Genomic DNA, 17,926 nt, shown 5'->3' with positions numbered 1-17,926 from the left:
TTAATCTTGCCACTGTTTGCCCTGTTTAACAGAAAAAGGAATCATTTATCAGAAAAGTATGTTTATAATCTGTACTTGTGGCATCTTCAGACTTAATATTCATAATGGTCATTCAAATGCTGTGCTATATTTATCTAAAAGACTAACTCATTGTTGTGAGGAAATAACTATTTAAATATTTATGATCTAACTTTTAATATTTAAAAAAAGAAATTAATATTTCTTTAAAATTTGTTTCTGAGTCTGATAGCTTAACAAATGTTTAAATATTAAACAATTTGAAGCGTTAGCATTTAACAACTTAATATAACTTACTGAAACAGGGATTTGACTTCAGCTGTTTCTGCCACATAAATCGAGCTGAATTCCTGCAGTCCCATTCTTGGGATCTATATAATTAATGCAAAAGCACAACTAAAAATGAAATTAAATATATCAGTGATCAGCAGAACCCCTTTCTTCCTCTCTCCTCTGATGAGACAAATCTGAAAAGTCTCGTTCTGAAGCACGTTACTCTTTCTTCTTTGTTAGCCACCTTACCTTTCCTGGCTATTCGAAGTACTACTCATCGATAGGGCTACATTGCCTTCTTACTTAGATCTGAATTTGAGCTTCAGTTTGCTTTTATCCAAGCTGTGTCAAGTCTGTGTCAGACGCTATTTGGGGAGAGCCGTATAAAAGTGAGCTGTAATGCGAGGGGCCTCTTCTGGCCCTGGCTCTGGTCTGTCTGAATCCACCCACGCGTCCCCCTGTGCTTGGCAGCAATCTCACGTGGCTCATGTGGGTGGACAAGGACAGCCCCAGCCCTTCCAGAAAGGCTTGACCCTGCGTTTGGCAGCGCGCGGTGGGATTTATGAGCAGGCAGGCCCCTCGTGGCCTCCCTGTGCCAGCAGAAGGCAGGAGTCACAGACCAGGGAGGATTCGAGCCCACTTGCCCGTGTCCCAAATGTAGCTGTGTAAACAGTGTAGCTGTTTCCTCTAATTTGGAGAAATATAGGGGATTCCTGTAAGGAAACAGGTTGCCCTAAATTCATCTTCCCCTTTGCATTTACCTCAGGTAACATCTTAATAAAGCGGATAAAGGAAACCAGTTTATTCTATTTCTTTTTTAGCTTTTAAGGGAGCGGTTTTGTTTTCAGTTTGGAAATGAAATTGTGCTCTTGGAAAAACTGTGGTCTATCCAGGTTACAATGCTCTAAGTAGCTACAACATGGTGGGATACCTATTGAATGTCATTTCTATATACAAGATGCGTACAGCCTGGTGTGCAAAGAACTCTGTGGAGGGAAGCATCGCTCGTATGCCAAGGGTTTTTACACGCGCTTGGATCCTTCAGAGTCCCAGACACTCTGAGCCTCACTGAGCAAAACTTAAATGCACGCTTGATGTAGAGTAGGTAGTTTGCTAGCTGAGGTTTGAACTGTGCAGGACTCCCAGAATTCAGCTCCAGAGGCCCCACCACAATGATAGATATTTCAAAAAACCTAAGAGTTGCTTTTTGAGGTTGAACTATGGAAACCCACAAACCGATCCTGTTAACCAGATGGGGTACTCTGCAAAGCGGTCAGAAGAGACCCTGAGCTGAGACCTCATTTTCCAAGTGACATAAACCGCAGATGCCGATTACTTTTTTAACTAATTCAAACATCTGTATTCTTGCTTCAGGGAACAAAGCATCAGGCTCATTTATTTGGATTGAAACCTTTCACAACATATCATGTTCATGTCGTAGCCGTAAACAGTGCCGGACAGGTTTCAAGCCCCTGGGCATCTGTGCGCACATTGGAAGCTTCACCCAGTGGCCTGAGCAACTTCACCGTGGAAAAGAAAGAGAACGGCAGGGCTTTGTTGCTAAGATGGGCAGAGCCCTCCAAACCGAATGGTGTAATTAAGGTAATCTTCATCTTGACACTTCATTTGATCAAAAAGAAAAGGAAAACACTAAGTATCGAATTAAAAGATTTTTGCTGAAAAGGACTCAATGGAACATGTTAGACTTTAAAGTAGAAGTCCTGTATAACCGCAAGGACTCTCAGAGCATTCTCTGCTTCTGGTTGTGATTTATATAGATTCAAATGAGTATTAACATTCGTGCACTACCCCATGACTGTAAAAGTTCAGAACTACACAGGAATTGTTTGAAAGGCTATTATTTTAGGACTAGTGAACCACGTTGTTCGCTGAATGTATAGAAAGCTATACGTGAAAGCACATACTCTTAGTGGGGTTTAGCCCTACCCCTCACATTAGACTTTGCTAAAATCTGTTTCTAGACAAACTGGGTTTGACAGAATGTTGCTTTGAAATTTGGGACTTGTTTTAACACAATGGCTTCAACTGATTGTGAATCTTTACCTGCAAGTATTTCAGCTAGAGGGATTTATTTTTTTTTTTTAGTTATTTTCCTAAGTGGTTTTTCTCTAGAGTTAGTCTGCAGCAAGCTTTGTGCTAGTCCGTGAGAGCCTGGCAATGAAACTTGATAGTAATTAAATAGAATGAAAAGTGCCACTAACTGGTTTGATACCATATCCAAAATGGATAAATCGTGAAAAATGGATCAAAACATTATTTTTGTTTCAATAATCTGTGTGCATAGTGATTGCTACTAGTAAGGAAGTAAGTTTCTAAATCATTGGTTAATAGTCCCTACTGTGTTACAAAGATTAAGATTTATGAACAATTAGGTGTCTCATCTAGTGGTCATTTGCAAAAATTGTTGATTTTCTTTTTTGTTCTTTTATCCTGTCTTCTGTCCTTCCTTCCCTCCCTCCCTTTCTTTTTATTTTTTTTCTCTTTTTTTCAGACCTATAACATTTTCAGTGATGATAACCTGGAGTACAGTGGTTTATCTCGCCAGTTCCTCTTTAGGCGCCTTGAACCTTACACTCTCTATAATCTAGTGCTGGAAGCTTGCAATGTGGCAGGCTGCACTCGTTCTCCACCCCAGCCAGTCCAAACAGATGAAGCACCTCCAGTGTCTCAGATGGCACCTGTAATCCAGGCAGTGAATGCTACCAACATTGAACTGAGCTGGCTGGAGCCAATTAATCCAAATGGAAAAGTAATCCGCTATGAAGTTATTCACAGATGCACAAAAGAAAGTGCTGCAGGGTACAGAACAACAACAGAAGATGAGAAAATTGTTTTCACAGAATATAACACTGAAAGCAATACATTTATATATAATGATAAAGGTTTACAGCCATGGACAAGGTATGAATATAAAATACGCACCTGGAATGCAGCGGGCTACACTGACAGTTCTTGGACAGTGGCAAAGACTAGTCAAACTGCCCCTAAAGGTCTTGCTGCCCCTAGATTATACTTGGCATCAGTTAACCCCCGTAAAGTACTCGTTTCATGGGTCTCCCCGGAACAGCCCAATGGTATTCTTCAGTCATACAGACTACTAAAAAATGATGTTCTCTATCCTTTCAGCTTTGATGCTAATACTTTCAACTATATGGATGAAGACATACTACCTTATTCAATATACAGTTATGCAGTAGTTGCTTGTACAATGGGAGGCTGCTCTACCAGTGAACCAGCTGCAATACAGACACTGGAAGCAGCTCCTGCATTAGTGGATCCACCATCTCTGCAGGCTGTCAGTGCCACTCAAATTAATGCATCTTGGACACCTCCTCAAGTCCAAAATGGAGACATCACCAAGTACATACTGAAATTAAACAATGAAGAGTATTATCCTGGCAAAAGTTTGCAAATGTTGATTTCTAATCTACAGCCTTACACACAGTACAATCTTGCACTGGTTGCCTGTACTACTGGGGGCTGCACATCTAGCAGATTCCAGTCAGTGATGACCATGGAGGCCCCACCACTAAATATGGAAGCTCCCAGGCTGCTTGTCATGGGCTCAGAGTCAATCGAAATCACGTGGAAAATTCCAGCTAACCCCAACGGTAGAATCACAAGCTATGAGCTAAGGAGGGATGGTGTTCTTGTTTACTCAGGTCTGGAAACTCGATACCTTGATTTCACCCTAATGCCAGGCATGGAATACAGCTACACTGTCACTGCAAATAACAGTCAAGGGAGTGTGACCAGCCCATCAGCTCAGATAAAAACCAACCCCTCTGCTCCATCTGGGATGTTACCTCCGAGGTTGCAGCCGTGGTCCTCAAGGGAGATTTTGGTGGCCTGGGATCCTCCTGTCAAAGTAAATGGTGACATTAGAAATTACACAGTCTCAATCCACAAGCCCGCTGAAAGAGGAGAGAAAACTGTTGTCTTTGACGCGTCTCATGTTTCTTTTGTGAGGCGGTCCTACATAGTAGCAGAGCTAGAACCCTACAGTAGGTAAGTCTGAAAGATCTTGTTCATTGAAAGAACGCTGCAAGGTGATTCAGTTGGCTGGTAGATGGCTTAACCATCCCATTTAAACAGATAAGCAGACCTATAGGTTTTTGTTCCCCAGAAGCACATGATAAAACCAGAATGTTTTCATTTCTAGTAATAGCTATATATCATCTTGGTGAAGTGCTTAGAGTTGACATAGGGTATAAATGGTGCAAGGGGTAATTCAGTACTCTGCTACAGACTCCAGAACTGGTAACCTGGTACTTGTGTATCTTTTGCAAGATGTCTGCATTCAAGAATAAATATGGCTATAGTTGACAAATTGAGGGGTGGGGACATAAAAGATCTGTTGGCTAGCTCATTCACAGTGTAACTGAACCAAGATTAATGGAGTCACTCCAGGAACATGCTTGCCTCTTTGATCTGAAAAAAGATGACTTGCTATTTAAGTGAAAGCTAAAAGAGAGGATACAGAACTCAGCTACAGAAAGAGCACACTTGATATTGAAGTAATATCTTCCCCACTAATTCTTGATTATTTACCTGACCTTTCCTTATATATTTGTGCAGGCATAATTTGTGTGTGTTACATGGTTGATAACTCTGTCTACTATTTACATATAACTAATCCAAATCCAAAGAGAGAAGAGTAATAGAATGAAGTTAGTGATGATACAGCTCTCAAATGATATCCAAATTGTCTCTTACAATGAATTGTGATTTTGATTTATCTACCAGCAATATCAAAATGATTTTGATCACCTGAACTCCTGCAGATGTTAACTCTGCTCTGAAAAACAAAGAAACAAAAAAAAAATCAAAATCCTGAAAACAGAGTTCTTTCTTGGTGTATTGTGTCATGGAAGTTTTGGGCTCCCGTTTACATGCTTTTAACGGAGATCTTGTGGGGTTATTGCAAAGCAATAAGTTTACTTTTCAGCATGTTTTCAAATGGATCCTGTACACCCAGAGAAAGACTTCTTTGGTCAACATTAACCCTGTTATGGGCTGGTTTATCAATTATGAAGACATCTCTACTTCACCTAGCAAAATGTTACCTCACTCAATCAATTTTTTTTGCCTTAAAGTTAATCCCATACCATTTAGAAGGGTGCTACAGTGTCTTTATTTGAGCAGTGTTTTTCCCTTCTCCCTTTTTGTCCGCATTATTTGTTTGTATCATTAAGGCTCTCACAGCTGACTTCTGAATGGTGTTTCCCTCCTCCCCTCAGTGCCTTGACCTTTCTGACATGTGTTGAGTCACCATCAAGCCCTGCTCTCCACCTTGGCCATTTTAATTTAAATTCTGCCAGAATTAAGCCAGTGGCCAAAATTAAGCCATATTTCTATATTCTATCCCAAAGGCAGGAGCTTTTTTTTTAAAAGACATGACCTGAAGAAAGCGAAAGTTGATGTCACAGGTGATAACTGAATTGACAAATACTTTTTGAAGCCCAGTTTTCTGTTGAATCAAAATGAATGCAGAGCTAAAAAAAAACTTACAAGCTGTTTCATTTTGCGTGGGAACTTAAATATTGTTGCATCCCATTTATGTTTGTGGTAATTGGGACTATTCTACAGCGTTTACTTATACGGGAAATGGAACCCTACTGAAGTTAATGGGATTGCTCACATATGCAAAACTTGCTCATGTGTGGGTTGTACAGTTTTCCTAGAGATACAAAGACATAGCATATAATCTGCATGTTGATTGTTTTCTTACTCAAAAATGCCAAATACCTAGAAAAATTAAGAAACTCCCATGTGTACTTGATTCTAATCTTATGCACAGTTGATGTTTATATTTGCAGTGTTTTTATCACTTGATTCCTGATTTATGTTCCCAAAGGTATGAAGTACAGCTGCAAGCTTGCACAGAGCTGGGCTGTGCCTCCAGTGAGTGGGCATCTGTACGGACGCTGGAAGCACCCCCGGCAGTGCAGCCTGCCCCTCTCATAGAGATACAGACCAGAGCCGGTGGGGTCCAGTCAGCTTCTTCCATTCTGTGGACTGGTCCGCAACAACCAAATGGGAAGATTTTATATTATGAGCTTTACAGAAGGCGAACAACTCAAGCCCACATAAATTTAGACCTTGCGCTTGTTTACAATGGTTCTTCAACTTCCTTCAAAGATGACAAATTGCTGCCTTACACAGATTATGAATATCAGGTGAGAAATGAAGTCAGTTAACAGCTCTGATGAAGATTTCAGTAGACTTTGCGAATCTTACTTCACACTTAGAATGAACATACACATCTCATTCTAATGTTAATAGTATTGTGATACCTAAATAATTTTTGTTAATGTATTTTAAATAGTTGAGAACCTGAAAATAGTTTTGCACAAGTAATACATTCAATCAGTATTAATTTTTCTTTAATGTAATCATAAATGCCTTTGTTTCTTGTGTGGTAAGTGTCTGTGCACCCTCCAGAGCTTTTGCAAGGCTCTAACGTTACATGAATAGTTTAAAATTCTAGTTGTTAAACGGCATCTTCAGTGCATTAGTTTTTCTTTCCTTTTTCCTCTCTCCCCGCAGTCTACTCTGAATTAATTTTTAATTTATGACTTTACATATACCTTACATGGAGAGGGTTTGGGCTTGTTTTCTCTTTAAAGTAGATGCTAGGATTACAGTCAGTTTTCCTGGGTGGTTCAAAAGGGAAGTTGCTGTTGAAGTTGTTATTATTTCTCATGCTCATAGGTATTTTACTCTTGTTATTTTTCTTATGAGGCTGAGATAAAGCAAGGAGAACAGTTCTGCCATTCAGACTGAGTATCACCTTACTTACTAGAAAGCAATGGTACTACTGAAATCAGTTAAACTGTGGAGTAAGTAATGTCACCATTTGCTGTGAAGAGCAGCCACAGAAATTGGGCCCAAGTTACTTACATATAATTCTTGATTTTCAAGGCCCTGGGCACTAAAGCAATTGATCTTCTTTGGCCTGGAATTGTTTTCTATGTCAAAGTTACAGGTTTCAACATATTTTTTTGGTCATACTTTACTAGTAGTAATGTAGGGCCTTATTTGATTTCAGCCTCTGAACTGATAACCTTGCTATTCATAACCATCTGACATTCATTCCAAGTTTTTATATGAGTTAGTGGAGTTTATACCCTCAGCAAAAAATAGTCTTGAATTTGTTCTTTTGAAAGGAAAGTGGATGTAGTTCCATAGCAGGATGAGGCTGATTTTGCACATATAAATGCCTATGAATAGGCATGCTTATCCCCCCTACCTGAAGAGGATACCAGTCAGCCTCACTGCTGGTTATATACACTGAACATGACATGATATGTCATGACGATGAGTTTGGCAGTGCTCAGACATCTTTAAAAACCTTTTTCTCAGAAAAAAAAAAGATGGTTCAAGCATGGATTTCTTTTGATGTATATGAAAAGTGGCGCATTCCACTTTTGAACTCCTGTAGTATGGTGGAAATGTTTCTTTTACAAGTTCATTTGCTTTATAGGAACATAGATCCATAAGATAATTCAGGTTGGAAGGGATCCCAGGAGGTCATCTAGTCCAACTGACTGCTCAAAGCAAAGTCAGTTACGAGATCAGATGAGATTACTTGGGGCTTTATGGAGTTGTGTCTTGAAAACCTCCAGGGAGGGAGACTATAAAACCTCTCAGGGCAGCCTGCTCCACTTCTTGACAGTCTTCATGGTGAAGAAGTTTTTTCTTCTATTCAGTCTGAAACTCTCTTGTTTGAACTTATGCCTGTTGTCTCTTTTCCTCCCACCATGCACCACTGTCTCTCTCTTCTTGATAACCTCCCAACAGGCACTGGCAGGCTGCTATCAGGTTTCCCTGTGATGTCATCTCTTCTCCAGGCTGAACAAGCTCAATTTCCTCAGCCTTTCCTCACAGGGCAAGTGCTCCAGCCCCCTATTACCTTCAGGGCCCGCTACTGAACTTACTCTGATTTATCAACATCTTTCTTATATTCGGGGGGGCAAAACTGAGTGCAGCATTCTGGATATGGTCTAACAAATGCTGAGTAAAGGCAGGTAATCACTTTGCTTAATCGTCTGGCTATGCTGCCATTAATACAGTCCAAGATGCTGTTGGCCCTCTTTGCTGCCAGGGTATATTGCTGGCCCATGTTCAGCTTTCTATGTATGAAGACCCCTAGATCCTTTTTAGCAGGATTGTTCCCTAGCTTGTCAGTCCACACCCTGTAAAGTCGCAGAGAGTAATTCCTTCCCAGGTGCAAGACTTGGCATTTGTCCTTGCTGAATTTCATGAAGTTCCTGTTGACCCGTTCCTCCACATCCTTCTGAATGGTAGCCCTGCCCTAGAGTGAATGAACTGGTCCCCCCAGTTTGGTGCCATCTGCAAATTTGTTGAGAGTGCACATTACAGACCAGGTTCTTTGGTAGCTGATCCCCACTGGTCCTGTTGTTTTCTATTTGGTAGCCAGAAACCAAACAGAATTAAATCTAAAAAGCTGCTTTATCATATTAGCATACAGTCTATCCAGCTGCTATTCTTACATATGTCACAGAATCACAGAATCATGTAGGCTGGAAGGGACATCCAGAGGTCACCTAGTCACCTACTTGAAGCAGGCCCAGCTAGAGCAGGGCTGTTTCCAGTCAAATTTTGAATATCTCCAAAGATGGAGATTCTACAGCTCCTCTGGGCAACTCATTCCAGTGCATGACTGCACAACCTGGTAGTTCTCCCTGTATCTGATCTGTATTTCCCTTGTTTCAACTTGTGTCCATTTCCTCTTGTCCCATTACTGTCAGAGTCCTGGAGCCTGGAGGGAGAAGTGCAGTGGCTCTCTTCATAAATCAGTTCTAGCAGGAAGCATTTGGCCAAGAAATGGACTCTGAAGGGGCAATTACAAAACTATTGAGGAGAGAGCCTGGGATGCTATTAGAAAAGTGTGCTTACTGCAGTATTCACAAAACCTTTCTTCACTGCTCGACAGTCACAAAGCCCTTTCTTTCCTTCTGATGTTTCTGGTTTGGCAGCATGACTGTAAGGTAGCAGCCAGTGTGAAAGGGTCTGTTAGAGTCATGCTGAAGGAAATGCAGAGTATCTGTGAGCTGACTTCTTCTTTTTGCTGATTACAGGTCTATGTTTTTTGATTTCCTTCAGTCCCTAATGCCCTCTTCTCTAAACCTTAGTGAATTTAGCTGTACGAGAGGTGCTACAACATTACATTTCAAAGCAGAAATGATCACTTAAAGCCTGGAAACTTTTTACACTTTAAATATACGAGAGTATATTTTCCTGCTGTTACTTTTCTTGTGACCAAAGCCGTTAAACCTTTCCTGGAAACAGCATGCTTTAGGGTGAACTACCTGTGTTTTAAGTTCTACTGTGCATAAATATTAAGGTTTCCTTTTCTTTCTCCCAGCTTTCCTTTAATGCCAGTGTGGGGGCCCATCTGGAGGCCCAAAACAGTGTGAAGTCTGTTCTCCTATTGTTGTAGTTTCCTTAAAGCAGAATTATTGTTAGACCAGATCTCCTTATTATTTTGATCAGGATCTGTGAAGTATGTAAATTCAAGTCCATATAGGGCTTGGTGGGGATTTAGTAGTTGTAGCAGGCACAAATCCTATTTTCTAGTTAGGACTTTCTTTGCTAAAGAGAAAAAATCTCAAGTTATTTCTGATCTGGAAGCTGTAGATCTTGGCAGTGGGGTGTTCTTAGCTGCACCAGCTTTCAATTACCTCAATCAGAAGATGGCTTTCGGGTAGTAGTCAATAGCACACAGACTTGCTTGAGCCAAAGTTTTTAGTGATTTGTTGGTGATGGGTAACTAAGAATGTTTCTTGACCTAATTCCTATAGGTTAACATGCTCTATTCAAGACTTTGCTTTTTATTTTAGTTCTGCTCCTTAACTGGGCTGAGCTGTTGACTGAGGCCCTAAATCATTTTCGGTTTTTTTCACTGGTGGCCATTTATTTCACTGTGAGAGTTTTCTGCATGCATGTGTTTGTCTTCTGCTTATGTCATTTGCAGCAGTCCTCTGGGAACTGTTCTAAGCCCCTCCATTGTTGACAATTTATATCTTGCCTTTGAGACAAGTTATTCATAAGTATAGGGCTTGGCTTTTGCTATTATGCTGATGAAACCCAGATTTATATTTCACTTAAACTGGATATTGATTCTGCTGTTTCTGCATTTGAGGCTTGTTTGCTGGACATAAAACTTTAAATGCAACTGAATTTCCTCCAGCAGAACGCAGATAAAATAAAAGCACTGTGATGGGGCTCTCTCCAGCAGTTTTGAGGTGCTGAGATTTAGTTTGATGAACCCTGACAGCCTCTTTGGATCTAAAGTCAGGATTTTGGGATTGTGTTTTTTTTCTCTCACTGGAAATTTCAGTTGAATATTTAGGGCTTGTAAGACTAGATGCAGAACTAGCACTTTTGGAAAGGATGAAATTACTTTAGGAGATCATGCTGGTCAAAGGGACTATGCCCCCTAAATGCTTAGGTAACTATAGTTCAAGGGATTTAAGCACTTTCATTCTTCAGGGACTAGATTTTTGTAAGCATAATAGCGTTTGCTAGGTTTCAGTGTTTTTTTTCAGAGGCATTAAGATTGCAACACTCCTGTACTTGGAAATAATTACCTAGATCTTTGAAATTCCCTGTCCTATCTATTTGAATATTTGCATTCTTTGTAGCATTTGGCCTGTTAGCTATTTGTTGGAATGCTGCCTGAAATCCTTAGCTATATTAAATAGATGCAATTGCATGATGCCTGAAGAAAAGCCTGACTTAAACATACCTTATAGCTAATGAGACCTAGCGAGCTTCCAGGTGTAGTCTTTTGATTTCTGCAATATTTCTGAAGCAGAATGTGTAGACTCTTCTCATGAATTGTTGGGGATGGTGTACAGCGTTATCGCAGAACAACCTATTGAATCAGTGCTGTTTTTCTCAGCTGAAGGAAGGTCCTTTTGCACAGAGCATGAGGCTTAGTTCTGTTCTGCAAAGCCGAGTTGTCAGAGTATGGTCTGATTTCCCTGCAGGTGCAATGTCACTCTTCCACAGTTGCAGTGAATTGTGTACTTAGACTGCTTCTTTAGATTAATGGCATAATGTCTTCCTGGTTTTGGACACATTCTTATTTCCACTTGGCAGGCACGAAGCATGCAAAAGACAGAGAAATAGGAGTGGTGCTTTTCAGAAAGTTTTACTGCTCCCCGGAGAGGTTTATTCTCTGGGAGGACTATCAGGCACAATGAGGCAGGTGGGTCTGCAGCCCTGAAGATGTCTGCCTCCTTATTGCTGTGGGAGGGACAGCATTTCTCTTGCTTATAAAGTGTGCTTCTCACAGCCCAATTACTTCAGCCAAGTGAAGAATCTAGGAAATAATCTGAAAAATACCAAGGACAATATGTTTGGGTCCTCCCTCTCAAACTCTCAAAGAGAAGACAAATCATATTTCTGATACTAGAGAGATGATGAGAAAAAAAATGGGTGCAAAGTTGTGAAGATTGTGGCAGGAACAACTATGTGGAGTACAGAATATTTCGATCCTCTTGGTCACTTTCAGAGATGACAAGAATGACATTTGGCTTGCTGGTCTGTCTGTCAAATTGTTGGCTGAGCTTCAGTTTGTGTTGCTTAGTTACTGCCGAAGAGCTAAGTGACTTCTGTAGCTTAAAATGGGGTGAAACTGGTTTTCTGACTGGCCAGTGATGGATAGTCATCCATTTGAAATATCCCTCATCTTCTGGCTTCTTGTCATCGTTTTAATTCACCATTTCTTCCCGTCTCCCTGACAGAAAGACGCACCACAAAGTGGTGACGTGAAATAAAATGCAGTTCTTTCCTTCACTCCCTGCCTGTCATCCCCTCTCCATTTCCTTTCTTCGGAAGAGTGGATTTTTCTTACAGGGTTCTTTGTGCTCCCTGTTTCCAATAAACATGCTCTCACGCTCTAGCAGCATTAGGCTACCAATCTCAGCCTCAGCTTCTCAAGAGTAAAGCAGACATAAGTTTATTGTTTTGCCGATGTAATGGAGATCCTATGGTATTCTAAATAGTCTTTTGCTAAAGTATATGCTTCCTGTGCCACGATGAAGGGGGACCCAGTAGGGAGAAGAGCTATTTGAAACTTTGCAATTTCTTTTTTTCAGCCCTACTCAAGGGATCATTTTTCTGTTGGCAACACCATCCTAAATTCAAGTGCATAAGCAATGTGCTGATGAATCAAACCTCAAGTTTTGTTCATTAAACTAAATAGTGATATTAGACTGTATTTATTGGCTTCCAAGATTACTGGTGAGACTGCTACACCACCACTCTGGCAAGACCTTTCTTGGTATATTGTGACTCTGACATGCTCAAAACCATGACAAGCTACCCTTTAAAATGACATTAGTGTGAGTACTAGGGGAAAATATACTCCAGAGCTGTAGATGACTTGATATGATTTCCTTGATTGTATCTTTTTATTTATGAGGCATAATTTATGACTGCTGAAAAGCAAACTAAAATGAGTGATGACTAACTACAGCCAAAGTAATAAATCAGTAGCGGAGAAAGAAGTGGTGATTTTGATCGAATCTATTGAATTAGCTGTTGCCCTTAGCCATTACAGGTATTGGAAAGACCTTTTAATATCTGCTTATCTCTCTCATGGGAATGTGGTAACTATCTCATTATATACCCATAGGAAACAAATTATTTAATTTTCTACCTTTTAGAGTTAAACCTGTTTACATCTCTCATTAATTACTGATGTTATACTCTGTTGTATGAAATGAACTTCCCTTAGAATTTGGTAATTTTGTTTTAGTCCCAAAGCGTTTGCCTGTTGTCTTTCCCCTCCCCCTCCCCAGAATGTGTTTAATGCTTTTGTTATTAGCAGTTGAATAGTGAAGATGAATAACAATCTTAAGAGGCTCAAATTATCATAGTGTTAGGAGCCTGGACCTAAAATCTATCCCATTATATATTTATGGCCTCTCTAAGGATGCTAACTGAATGCTGAAAAGGGAAAAGTATAGATTCGTGGATGAGCGATTAGAAAGCACACGTTTGTTTACTACCTCTTGTACCCGTGGTCATAAGCGGACATGATACTTTGTTCTTGTTCTTGCATAATGCTGTTCAAAAACAACTAAAAATTGGGTGCTGTGTTTCTGAAAGTTACTGACATTACATCTTGGGACTTAGCTGCACAGCCCTGAATAGAAGTGATACCCTTAAAACATCTTTCTTTCTTGGAAAAGGATTGCCCTGTGAAAACTCTGTACTTACTTAAGTGTAAGGTTAGAAATTGAAGAAAACTGGGTCAAGAAACACAAAGCAAAGCCTCAAGTAGTGCTGTCTTTGGGACCTCTAGGAAAAAAGTGGAGAAAGACAGAAGGAATGGTATGAACTCCTCTGTGCTGCAGTTCCTCTCTCCTGGCATATGCGGAGTAGTGGGATTGGTTGTGGCAAGACCAGCAGTTCCAGGCATATGGAGTCCTTGCATTTCCTAAGGGCAGGGACCTAAGTTGTACCTGCCTCTTATACACAGGTATAAGGAATTAAGTGCACTGGCTAGCATCTGGATTCTATACAAAACAGAAGATCCCAGCTGTCCTTGACTTTGGAAGTCAGCAGGAGCTCAGGACTCCTGCCTTCAGATAGGCAAGCTACCACCAGTCAGTCCACTCTTCTGGCTACTACTTTTCCATTCTTCCATGGAAGTGAATGACAATGAGGTTTCTTCAGTAATGGAGAGTTTTTCATTCTCCATAGTCTGTCAGCTGCCTTACGCTCCCCTCTGCATAAGTAGAGAGGATTCCCTCTCGGGAACTTTCCTGTTGGTCACTGTGCTTAAAGCCATAATACCTGTCATGTTGTTTGAGCCAAGTCTGAGATGTGAGTGTTGTGAGCTGGCAGGCCATTTGTGCACCCAGAATATCTGCTGCCAAACCACTCAGTTAGTTGTGATTATGCTTCTGCACATAATTGGAGTTATGTGATTAAAGAATTGCTATTTTGTTTTGTTTTTTGGGTTTTTTTTGGCCAGGTACTGTTTTCTTCCTTAATTCTCGACTGTCTTTGTCCTTTGAGGTGGGTTACTTTGAGTGCTTTATTTCGGCAGCTTCTTCACCTTCCGTCGTTACATAGATGCCACAGTGCTCACCTGGTTTATGATTGCTTTTCTTCTAGTGCTTTTCTTGACATGCATGGTTGGAGAAGCTGTGGAACCAAATATTCAGCTGTTTCCCTCAGTTCTGTTTAATCTCTCTCTTATATCTGTGATTTTTTTGCCTTTAATGAGAGGAATCATTGCTCAGCATTGCCATGGGACTGATCCTGAGTAAGTATCCAGGAAAACCTATGACTGGTATCATAGGTCAGAGTTTTAACAAGTCAGGCTCACTGTATTAAGGCTGTGGCAGTTTTCTCAGTGCTTCCTCTACTGCTCCTCAAGGTTTTTGCACCTTCTTGGCTGTGCTGATGAACTTGGATGTTGTCATATGATCATTTTGAGTGCTGGCAAATCACTAGTCTCTTCCAAGAGCAGAGGTCTGTGGTGGCTCGTTTATGAAGGAAAAACAAGCTAGCTTACCTGTAACTGGAATGCTCTAGTTCTCTGAATATACGATCTCCAGAGAGGTTTCCCCTCTTTCTCTCTGGCACCACTTCAAAGTGCTGTCTGGGCCAGGGGCCAGCAAAGAGATAAAACATTTTAAATAGTAACTCCTGTAGATGATTTTGGAGCCCTCTCCTGGCTTTCGGAGGACAACGCTGCCATTAACAGCTCTACATCTTTTGGCAGGGTACTGAGCCATGCACCATGATGTCAGACTTAATGCTTTTGGAGGCAGTATGTTCAGAAAGTCAACTTAAAAGAACCTTCTGTTGTTGGCTTTCTGCTATGTGTGCTATGTCATTTGGTAAGTCTCTGCTTACCTAAGGTGTGATTGCTTCCTCTTTGCCCCATATGCCTGTTCTGCTCTGAGGGAACTTCTAATCTTATGTTAGGGACACCAGGTAATGCTGCTGCCTATTAAGCTCTTTATATTTCTATATGAATGCAGTTAAATATTTTTTTTTGCTGATTAAGTAAGCTTTTAGAATGAATTTGTGTGAGCCCAAAACACTTGGCAGAAGTCCAAACTATGGCATTTTAGTTTAACCAAGTTAACCAGGCAACAGGTTTCAATCACCTGTGATTATGTGGTGACTTTTGAGACTGAACTTCCAATTTTAACAGGCACTCCTAATTGTGGCTGCTGTTTTCTTACTGTCTGATTTCTTCATGCACTGAAGTGGCTAAACATTAGCATTTTCATCTGCAATGAATTCTGTGCACTTATTGCTCAGAGTCTACAAACACTGATCAGGATTTAGTTAGATGGCCATTCTCAAAGGGAAATATTTTCATACCTATCCATTCTTTTGCAGATGGTTGAGCAGAAGCAGAGAATGCTATGGGAATCAAGCTTAGGTCAATGTAAATCCAGAATTTAGATCCTCAGACTCCTGCTCAGCTGTCACAATTGTCTCCAAATCTCATGTTACAGTTTTTCATGGATACCTAGAGATTTTCTGTTGAAACGCGGCCTGGCAGGGCTGAATAGGCTGGTGTTGGTCTAGAAGCCACTCTCAGAATATGCCTGTTGGTCAGGCCCACATGAATGCAGCTGTGACCTCAGTTTCTTTTTAAGAGGAACAGGCACATGGTGCCTGGGGAATGTACTGGAGCCTCAGGTCCCCTTTATCTCTGTGGGGGAAAAGCTGGGCTAAAGAATCGTGTCTGCTTGCACTCTCTCTTGCTCTGTCCAGTCAATCTTGAATTCATTTTGTTCATGCCAAGTGAAACAGCCCCAAAGGGAGCACCAGGAACCCCGAGAACAAAGCTGGGTCGGCTGCTTGTGCACTTCCCCTCTGGAGGGCGGCAGGCTTGAATCCCCTCCAGTGGACCATGTGATTGAACATAAGTTGCCTGCCCCTTTGAGGAGTCCTTTAAAACCTAGTTGTAGTATGAAACAGGATGACCATCCCCCTTTCCCTTGTCCTAAGATAGTGTTTTAAAAGAAAGAGGCCCATTTTTTTTTCTGAAATAAGGCTTGTTTTCTGAAAGACAAGACTTAGGCAGCTATTATAGGAAAGGGATCAATGGAGGACGGTGTCTCCCTGCAGCCTTCATCTGTGTGACAGAAATGAATAAAATGGCAAGGCGCATCCCTCTCTTATCAGAATTTCCTAGAGGTCCTACTCTGAGGCCTAGTGCTCCTATGTACTACATAGGAAACCTCTGTACCTAACTTGTGGCCTTCCATTTTGCTGTGGGGCGCTTGCTAGGCAGTTGGATGTCCGACACTGTTACATTCTCTGCTCATTGAGACCACAGCCTGCAATAAAACTGGAGCGTTTGAACTAAGGTCAGTGTTGAGTCAATGCAAATGGCACATTCAGAGCTGTGCTTTCTGTATGTGGCTTATGCTTTCCATAAAGATATATGCCCCTAGAAATGAACTACTGTAGGCAAATCTCCGTAACAGCAAGGACTTACCTGAGATAGAGGGTTTGACCTGTTGCAGTAAAGTGAACAGAGTTTGACTGTATGAGAAGTTCACAACAGAGATATATTAAGAGATATATTACTGATTTAACTGAAAATGAAAGTACTTTGGCTGAGTATTTTATTATAGAGTATCATCTGTACTTATGCAGTGTTTCACTAGACAATGGAATGAAGCAGTAACTTTGGTTTTGTAGTTGGCAGAACCACAGTCTTCAAAGCCGTTGTGGTGGCTTTTGGCTTTCTTCCTTCCCTAGGCCCCTTGTGAAGTGTCCCGTGGTCTTGGAACTTAATATTGCAAGCTGAAAAGACTCCAGGGCCAGTTTTGAAGACCTCTTATTTTATAACTAACTTTTTTTTTAAGGCACAATCTCACTGTCCACTTGCCCAGGTCTTCTGCCCAGAGCAGATCACACAAGAACATGTTTTACTGTAGTTAGAACTGCTCAACATGAAAGCTTACTAAGGAATACTTATACTAAAAATCGCTCAGACAGTCCTCTTGTATTGCCATTTAGATCTATCATTCTGATTGATCACTATGTGGCTGGCTAATATTGAGCCTAATTTAACCCTATACACTCATGCATCCATCTATTCTGTCTATTGTACCTGACATTCTACAAATTACTTACTCATGCAAATGATGACCTAAGGCAACCTTTTATGATATTCGTGTTTAATTATACAAATGGTTTTTGATGAATAAGATTATACATCCTTCCATATGTTTATTCACTCCTTGATGAAAGCAAAATTTAATTTTCATGCAGATTTGTTGGAGACTGTGTTTAATAAGTGCTGAGTTTTATGTAGTCTGCACATCACTCCGGTTTTGGGAAGCTGACAAAATCAGTAGGCATAGTTCATAGAGACATGTGGTTTTTAATCAGGCCTAATTCAAGCTGCTAAATTTTGAAATCTTGGAACTGAAACTATTGCCTTTGTGCTTATGCAATAAAGCAAATGTTGTGAAAATAGATGAGAGATGCTGACTTAACTATACTTTTCAATGGATTTTATTTATATTATGGATTATTGAAAATGTTGCCAGATGATTGATACATTAATATATTTTAGAGGGATATTCCT

General features: G+C 40.6%; 1 protein-coding gene across 1 annotated transcript in view; it reads left to right on the top strand.

Annotated features, from left to right (window-relative positions):
- The window catches only part of USH2A (usherin), a 407,004-nt gene that overhangs the window by 372,486 nt on the left and 16,592 nt on the right, over positions 1-17,926 (top strand). Inside the window, exons 61-63 of the mRNA XM_064509686.1 lie at positions 1,666-1,893; positions 2,804-4,320; positions 6,170-6,491. Of these exons, the coding sequence (XP_064365756.1) occupies positions 1,666-1,893; positions 2,804-4,320; positions 6,170-6,491 (2,067 nt within the window). The remainder of the gene's footprint in view (positions 1-1,665; positions 1,894-2,803; positions 4,321-6,169; positions 6,492-17,926) is intronic.

The sequence above is a fragment of the Dromaius novaehollandiae genome, chromosome 3, assembly GCF_036370855.1.
Source record: "Dromaius novaehollandiae isolate bDroNov1 chromosome 3, bDroNov1.hap1, whole genome shotgun sequence".
NCBI classification, from domain to species: Eukaryota; Metazoa; Chordata; class Aves; order Casuariiformes; family Dromaiidae; genus Dromaius; species Dromaius novaehollandiae.
Note: the sequence above shows the minus strand (reverse complement) of the source record. Positions and strands in the feature narration are given on the sequence as shown.